Below are 9113 nucleotides of genomic sequence, written 5' to 3' on the forward strand. Positions count from 1 at the left end.
CAGCAGGGGAAAATAACATTAACCCCTTAGGGGTGTTCTGCGATCATATTGCTTTGTTTAAATGAATCTGTGTCCTGCAGCAAAGGCACAGGACCACTCACATATCCCCAAAGTGCTTCCTGAACCCTTCTTTGAAACGTTCTAAAGGTTAATGACTTAAATTTGCTTGTGAGCATCATCAGAGGTATTCTAGAATGGGACTTCAATGCACTTACTGTCCTTTCAAAATATTAAACAGAAATACCTCCACAAAATAATTACAGTAAAAGGGGAAACAATGTTTGCTGTAACGCTGAACTGATTTGTACGAAATGAGGTGATGCCAAGAAGAGGAAAATCAACAACCAAAGCTCTTTATGTGAAAAGACCTCCTTGGAGTACCAAACCCAAACCAGCACTAACAAGACAGCTCCCTGACAGGAGCCAGGCACAGGCAGGATAAGCCCCATCACAACTCCTAAGTTACTCTTACTGTACTAGAGGAGAAGTTGGAGATTTGGGGCCAGGAAGTCTTAGAGGGAGCATGAAATGAAACTCACGCCCAGGACACAGTAAGCAGGGATGCTTTTAAGACAGTAGCTTCTGAAAAGAAAGTAACTGCCATGTATTTGGGTTAATCCAATGCATAATTTGTTTTCTGATAATGCCTCAAGAACCTTTTGTGCTTGACATTGTACACAGTTGCTGAAAGTACTCTTCATCCTCAAGGTCTAACCACTACAGCAGGTAATGTAGCCGAGCTTTCGGAGGGAAAAAAAATAAGGTCCCTTGAAATTAGGGGAAAAAAAAATGTTTGGAAGATGTAAAGTTAAGAGCAGAGCAAGGAATTAAAATTCTTAGAGTTCCTAGCTGCCAGATGGGCAATGCTATCTTGGCAAGGGAAAATGATGTAACTGTCTCTGCTTGCCTGCCAGCCTCACCACGTCAAAGCTATACAAGGCTTGTTACTCATCACAACCCGTGACACCCGTTGCGTCACCTATACGCCGTATTCCCCTTTCCACAACCCCCAGCAAATCCAGCCTGACGTTATCCCCACCATTTCCCGATCCCATCGTTTCGCGTCACTGGAGCGGGGCGTTCCCCACCGTTCCTCCTAAGCTCCCTCGCTGCCTGCATCCGACCCCTCCCGCGAGCACAGCATTTACTGAGGCGGTGCCGCGCTCGCAGCCCCGCGCTTAAAGGGCTGCTCCAGCCGGGGAGCTCCCGCGGCCGCGACTGTCGCGAGGCTCCCTGTCCCCCGGCGGGCAGCCGCGGTCACAGCAGGACCGGCGCCTTCCCGCGCTCCCCGGGAACGGGAACCCCGGCGCCAGAGCGGCGGCCCCGCCTCAGCGCTGCCGCAGTCACAGAGAAGCACAAGCGGCTGCAGCGCCACCCCCTGCGCCGTGACGTATGGTGACACTATCACGCAACGGCGCTGCTGTGACGCCACCACCGCGCGACAGCCTACCGGTGTGACGTCAGCGCGCGTGCGCAGTTTGGCGCCGCCGGGAAGGTCGCAGCGGTGACCGGCCCAACAGCCGCCGCCGCCGCCTCCGCCATGTTGTCAGTGGCCGCCCGCTCCGGGCCCTTCGCGCCCTACCTGTCGGCCGCAGCGCACGCCGTGCCCGGCCCGCTGAAGCCGCTGGCGCCGGCGGTGGCGCGTCGGGCCGAGAAGGTGCCGCTGGACGCGAAGCGGCCTCTGCTCTGCCGGGAGTCGATGAACGGCCGGTCGGCCCGGGGGGGCCTCGTCGCCGGCGCCAGCCTCAACGGTGCGGGGCGGGGGTCGGGACGCCGCGGGCCGGGTCCCTGGCGGAGCCGCTCGGGCGGGGGCGGGCGGCGGCCGCGTCCCGTCGGCTCGGCGGGCGGGAGCCGGGCCCAGGGGGCCGGCCGCCACCCCGGGCGGGACGGGGGGCTTAGGCGGCAAGCGCCGGGGCACCGCAGGGCCTCGGGCAGCGGGCTGGGAGTGCTGCCGCCTCCGCCAGCGCTCCGCGGTCACCGCTCGGCCTGCGCCCGGGGGATGGGGGGTACAGGGGACTCACCGCAGCCGCTGGCGAGGTGTCCTCAGCGCTCGGGGTCCGGCCTGGCAGGCTGGGGGAAGCAGAGGCGTCAGCTAGTTGAGAGGCTCTGGCTTGTGCTTTGTTAAAAAAATATATATATATGTATATATGTATTTGCTTCCAAGTTGTCATCGATATAGTAACACACGTTTATGACTCTATTAAGAGCACTTGAAAGCCTGCTTCCTTTTTATGACTGTCAGGTGGATATTTATTTTGCAGTTGGGAAGATGCAGAAAATTTCTGTGTAGTTCAAGAAGGTATTTAACTGAGGGACATCAAAGCGGAGATGTGCAGTGAGAACACACTTTGTGCATTGCTGGTGCAGAAAACCAGTTCTAACAGTGAATTAATGATGTCAAAACCATCACTGTGTCCTTCTTTGGAATTCCTGTATTCCCAGTTCATGCAGTGTTCGGAAAAGCATCAGCCAGGTACAGTTAGTCCCAGGTTGTTCCTGCAGAACCTGACTCCCGGGCAAAGGGCAGTGCTCCTCCATGGAACAGGCTGATTTGCATTTCATGGAGAACTATGGTCCTTACATGCTGATGCTGGGCACGTAGTGACGGTTTGCCTCATACCATTACAGAGGGTATTCATGTAAGCCTTGGAGATGGCAGTGCCTTGTGGAAGGTGTGCTGTGGTGATTAGAACTACGTACTTCACCTGACCCTCAACTGTAAAGGATGGGTTCAGGTGAAAATCCTACAAATCTCTAACCAATGTAGCTGACATGTAGTCCAATTCTTAGTTTTAATTAACATCAAACATGCTTTTCACTTTATATAAGGAATTTTTAGAAGTTAATAGTATTGCTTGTGAAATAATGTGAAATATTTTAAGTCTTAATACCGAAATAAATTAGTATGGTTTACTCTCTCAGAACTTTGAGTTTCAGTTTAATTTTTCTGCAATTAAAATGCTACAGCAAATACCTTCTTTATGCTGAGTTACTTGTAAATAAATGTACATATTTTCCCCATTATATTGCATATAAATCTCTGAGACTAATTGTAAGTACTTTGAGAGAATGGTTTTTATTAAGCTCCGTTAACTTTGGGCCAAATGCTAGGAAAAAAAAAAGACTAAATAGTTTTTTTCAAATAACAGAAGTTGCGCTTTGGCAAGTAATACGTTCTGTTTTTGGCATGTTCTTTTCTTTGGCTTACAGATTTTCATTGAGGGAAGCAACTTTCTTTTGCTGGAGAAACTAATGGGAGGCCTCTTAGTTAGCCGTCACATCTTGTTAGGTTAGCACACAGGTTTGACATGGGAATCCCACTTGAAAAGCTTAGGAATTAGACAGTTACTAGCTTTAGCCCTAATCCTTCTGTGAAGTGAGCCTGGTAAATAGGGGATGGTGGGTTGAAAAATTATTGACTGGGGCATTTAGCTTTGACAGCAGTTTAAAGGGGGAATGCCTGATACTGTGTTTTTAATCTTAAACATGCTTAACCACACACTTAAGATTATTAAAGGCATAGAAGGTATTTAAGTCCAAGGAAAGCACAAAAGCGTTAAGCTACAGATGTGCAAACTGTACTAAAACCAAATTTTCTCATAGCAATTGTTTTCAGGGAAACATCTGAATGGAAAACAGGTCTTGTCTTAGCTAGTCATGGTATCCTGAAGATGATTTCCTTGAAATCTTCTGAAAAAACACTTCACTCTAAACCCAGAACTTCTCACAGAATTTTCTGCACCCTTATCAGGCTTCATGTAATTTTCAAAGAACAAGGTTTCACAGATAACCTGTTCATCTACCAAAAATACCTTTTGGAAACCATTTTCTTACAACTTAAAAGTGAAACGTAGCAGAATCCTACCCAAACTTGGAATAACTTTTACCCATTGTTCCAAAAATACAATTTAAAAAGTGTAACTTAAAATACATCATAATATTTTTTACTTGAAAGTGTTGTCATTTCATGTTTTTTTTTCTTGCAGCACCTGCCAGTGTTCGTTGCGTCCATAATGATGTCGCAGTACCTGACTTCTCTGCCTATCGTCGTCAAGATGTGCTAGATGCCACCACATCTTCTCAAGGCAGCAGTGAAGCTAGAAAAGGGTTTTCCTACCTGGTGACTGCAACGACATGCGTAGCAACTGCATATGCTGCTAAGAATGTTGTCACCCAGTTTATTTCCAGCCTGAGTGCCTCTGCTGATGTGCTAGCGTTGTCAAAGATCGAGATCAAGTTATCTGACATTCCAGAAGGCAAGAACATGGCTTTCAAGTGGAGAGGGAAGCCCCTTTTTGTGCGTCACAGAACCCAGGCAGAGATTAATCAGGAAGCTGAAGTTGATTTATCTAAACTGAGGGATCCGCAGCATGACTTAGACAGAGTAAAGAAACCAGAATGGGTCATATTAGTAGGTGTCTGCACTCATCTTGGTTGCGTACCCATTGCTAACTCTGGAGATTTTGGCGGTTATTACTGCCCTTGCCATGGCTCCCATTACGATGCCTCTGGCAGAATCAGGAAAGGTCCCGCTCCCTATAACCTTGAGGTTCCGACTTACCAGTTTCTTGGTGATGATATGGTGGTTGTTGGCTGAATAACGAAGCGCTTGCTCACTTTCGTGTTCTGTGAATGTACATTCAAATGGGTTAACTGAGATTCTGGAATACTGTAAAACCAGATGATTCTGAAAACATAGTAGCTGTCTAGATTCTCAACCAGAAGTATGTTTGAATACTTCCCTGTGTTCGATTTTAATAAAAACTCGGAGTGAGCACTTGTTCCTGACTTAAAATAATGTGTATTTATTTGTGTACTGACTTGTAGTGTGTCTGGTCAAAGAGATACTACAGCAGACCCAGAGTATGTTCACGGAGCCCTCCTAAAGGGCTGCTGACGCAAGATAGACACTGAACTACAAAGCCATTGTTTCCTTAATAACACATATTTTCATTATTTGAGGGTTTTTTTGTTTTCACTACATTATGGGAAGAAAAAAGATCTAAAAAAAGATCTTGCTATTAACTTCTAATAGTGTTTGGAGTAAGCTTCAATGTAGAATCTTACGAGACGTAATCCTTTTCCTTCCAGTGTATTTTGTTTGTTTTCAAAGGAAGTGAAGGAAAAAGTAAATAAAAACCTACCTAGGAAGAAAACGTCTACATTGTTCAGAGGCAGCTTATAATTGTTTACCTAGAATGGTAACTATAATTTTATGATTATGTGGACAAAAATAAGCGTGTCATGTTAGAATTACAAAATGATTTTTTTACTTGCAGATAAGGCTTGATCTTATGCATACCTAGACTTCAGATTAGGGGCTTAGGACACTGGAAAACTTGTTACACTTTTCCAAAAGAACTAACTTCAGAAGGAAGTAAAAAGGGAAAGCCGAGTTTTACAGAGGGTGAAAAGTAAATTGTAAGAACCACTCAGTCTGGACTAATCTCTAATGTTAGACATAACAAAGGGTTGTGTTGCCATCAGAGATATTTTAAGACTCGATGTGTGTGAAAATAAAGGCCAAAACTTTGAAACCTCTCTTACCTTGATGCTGACTCTGAAGGCATGGAGAAACAAATGCAGCCTGAAACAGATCTTTTAACCGATATTGGTCCTGCCAGTACAAAACAAAACTAGCAATTAATTACCTACAGTACCTGAGGAGAAACAAGGTTTGCTGTTTCCAGAACAAACAACAAAACCCCAAAACAACTGCCAAACTATCTTGTCATTCCTGTTTGCTTCCCATTCTTCACTGCTGTTCTGTGAATGCTTCTGCCTTACACTGCATTAATGTGCTCCTCCAGTGATAAAACAGAAAATACAATCCTCAGAATGCCCTGAGTCTGGAATGTTTAGCCTCACGTATACTTCAGGTAAAGCTGTGATGACAGCTGGGCTAAAGCTGAAGTTTTAAACAGGATTAATCAGAATATTGATGCATATAGGTCACCTGTTCTCAGACAATTCAGTGAAAAAAAGACCATGACGACTACTACAGAAGTTCTTAGGTATGCATTTTACACCATTTCATAAATTTGAGCTTTACACCTTATCACTATGTCCACAAAAACATTCTCAAGAACTATTTTTGGTATAATGGCATGCTAAGCCAGTAGATAGAGATGTTCCCAAACTTGTATGTACATAATTGGTATTCATACACGTGGCTTGTACTACAAGGTTGATCTTGCCTCAGATTTTTTATTTCAAGAAGAGAAGCATGTATTTCCATTCTGATTCCCTCCACTTCACTAATGGCCTTACCAGCGCTCTGTTCCTAACATCAGATCCTTTTCGCTTCAACTGCCTGTGAAAACAAACTCCCAAGATTTCACAAAGCTAACAGGGCACCTTCCCCTTCCAAAAATGTACAAAGCCCCACTTCTCTCCTCACAACTGGGGCTTCCTCATGTTTGTGTAATACAGCTCTGATCTCTGTATGGTTTTCAACCGAGCGGCAGCATGAAGTCACACTTCTCCCTGAGCCGTATGATCAGCCAGGCCGGCATCGTTAGCTGCTGTTGACAGGGTGGCAGGAGCCGAAAGCAAGGACAAGTCTGATGCTAGTACAGGTTTGCCAGGTTGATCAGCGTCGGGGCCTGACGTTTTTCAGCAGCGAAGCTTTAAGACACGAGCCTATGCCAGAGAGAGGAGCTGCACTGCCTGCCTTTCATCTGTGTGCCTCTCGGATGGGAAGCAGCAGCTGCGTATCTGTCTCCTCTCTAGCTACTTTTTCTTTAGAACAAAACAGTCCTTACGAAGTTGCTGAACAGAGTTCATGCTTATTTAATAAAAAAGCTCTTCAGATATGGGGAATAAAGATACTAAAATCAAAACATAATTTTTAATATTTGACATTTCAAAAGCTTTGTCTTTTCTGTATCGTTAGAAGAGGGGCAATATTTTTAATGGTTACTGCTGTCAAAGGAATAATTAGCGCAGAGACTCTAAATGAAAATTCAGAATACGAATTCATTTTTGTGGCTAATGACACATGGTTTTTTAACCCTTCTGATCTGTTAGGTCCACTTGTCAGAACTGACGACGGTTTTCCACACAGCTTCTGTACAGTTGCTAACGTATGTTCTTGCAAACCAAACGAGGCAGTGTTCCCAAGGGCCGTGTTGCACAGCAGCACAGTTAGCAAGGACTCTCTTGCCACTGATCAACAAAATCTACATGAAGACGACACTCTGTGAAGAGGGTTCCTAAGCAGTTCAGGTGTACCCGAGGAACACAGTAGTCAGTTCCCCAGTTAAAGGAGCATTCGGCGCCCCAGCAATATGTTTCTCATAAGTAGAAGTAACAAGTGACAGAATAATAATGGTCAGAACAATAATGACCCTTCTCCAACCTTGAAAAAGGAAAAAGTCAGTAATTTATACATGGAAGGAGAGAGTTGAAAGCTACTGAAGGTTGGGTGTCCTCCATGGATAAAATTTTCTTAGGTGATCTACAGTTTATGTTTATTTTATATATTAATGGCTTTTATCATCCATAGAGCTGGTAACACTGTTCATGATTCAAATGATTCACATTCTAAGGCAATTTTTGGTTATTTATAGTGTTGGGAAGCTTTGGCTGTGATCTGTATTAACTGTGCCAGATTTCCTGCTTTCAAGTAATTTCTTTTCCTTGTGTTTCAGTAATAGTTTTGAAGATATGACTAAATGAAAAATAGCTTTCATGTCAATAATGGAGGTGATCCTGTCTCTGAAGGACTTTAGCATTTCATGCCATTAAAGTCTTGCAGTTTTGCTGACCAGTATACATTTTGCAATCGCCATGAAAATCCAAATTTTCTCTCATCATAACCTTTTAAAAAGTATGCCATTTACACAGGCTCAGATCAAAAGTATCCATTAATCTGGGGGCCTGCTTTGATACACCTAGAATCTGGTGGTGTTCAGGGTGGTTCCCCAGGCTGTAGCATCTAATTAATATATGCAGAATAGGGTTCCCACTGATTCTGCTACCATTAAAAGTACTTGACAGTCCTGCAAATCACAATCTTAAGTTAGAAGTCTAGAAGAGGAGAGAGAAATGTGATGACCATCTGCAAACAGAGGAACTGCGCCATCACAGAGGATCTACAGCACAACCAGGGATACACCTCACACCTCTGGAGCATCATTCCAGAGTATCCTCCCTTTCTTTCCCGGCGAGCTGGGCATTCACCCCTATGCAACCACAGCAGCAAATGAAGAGGGAACACCTTCCAATAATTACTTTTGTTCAAGAAATAACCAGTTAGTTGCAAACATAATATGCCACACTTGACAAATTATTTAGCATAATTATGACATTTTAAAAACTACTGTAACAATATCAATGATAACAGCCTCTATTCTTGCAGAAAATATTTTTTTTAAAGGAAAATACAAGATCTTTTATGCACTAGAAGCAGAGGAAGAATATACCTATGTAATTAGAAGGCATTACCATAGCGGACACAAAATGATGTCATGTAAAGCCTATAAGGAAATATTGACCTCAGCATTTCAAAACTGAGATCTCAGCTGTGATTTCACCTTTTAAAATGATACCATTACATTGTACTTCTAGAGAAAAACATACAGATACATATATGTTCTGCTTGCAAAGTTGGTATCTACGCCCAAGATAAAATGATGCCCTTTCTGCATTCCCATACTCCTCCTGGGCATCAAAGAGATGAAACACAACGACATAGAGCGCTCCAGTGGATAATCCTGTAAGTGCCCCGAGCCCATACAACTGGAGCCAGGCAAGCTCACCTTTACAGCCCGCTGGATTTGGTTTGCATTCCTGCCTGTAAGAATCATCTGCCAGGAGGCAGACAAGCTGAGCCAGAGCCACAGGGGCATTAGGCACATCCTGAATCTGGTATTCCTGAAAGCTTTAAGCTGCAGAATACCTTGTCATTCAGCTATCCTACTCCAAGGTGCCACCAAACCCCAAGTTATTCAGTGTTAAACTCAAGCCTACAAACCTTCCCAGCTTTCGTTCCTGTAACTACAGAAAAGTCCAACAAAAAATTTTCAAGATGCAAGTAGTAGAAGCTGCTTTACTAGTAAAACAGTAAAATAAAGAACTCAGATTCCTAGAATTAAGCAGTATTAACCAGA

At 44.2% G+C, this 9113-nt stretch overlaps 1 protein-coding gene across 1 annotated transcript; it reads left to right on the top strand.

Moving 5' to 3' along the window:
• The first annotated feature begins 1424 nt into the window (after window positions 1–1424).
• Window positions 1425–4795, top strand: LOC129212439 (cytochrome b-c1 complex subunit Rieske, mitochondrial). Its single transcript, XM_054841016.1, has 2 exons — window positions 1425–1751; window positions 3987–4795. Exons 1-2 carry the CDS (start codon window positions 1541–1543, stop codon window positions 4595–4597), a joined length of 822 nt encoding a protein of 273 aa, XP_054696991.1. The 5' UTR covers window positions 1425–1540; the 3' UTR covers window positions 4598–4795.
• Window positions 4796–9113: the final 4318 nt, after the last annotated feature.

The sequence above is a fragment of the Grus americana genome, chromosome 13 (genome assembly GCF_028858705.1).
Source record: "Grus americana isolate bGruAme1 chromosome 13, bGruAme1.mat, whole genome shotgun sequence".
Lineage (NCBI taxonomy): Eukaryota > Metazoa > Chordata > Aves > Gruiformes > Gruidae > Grus > Grus americana.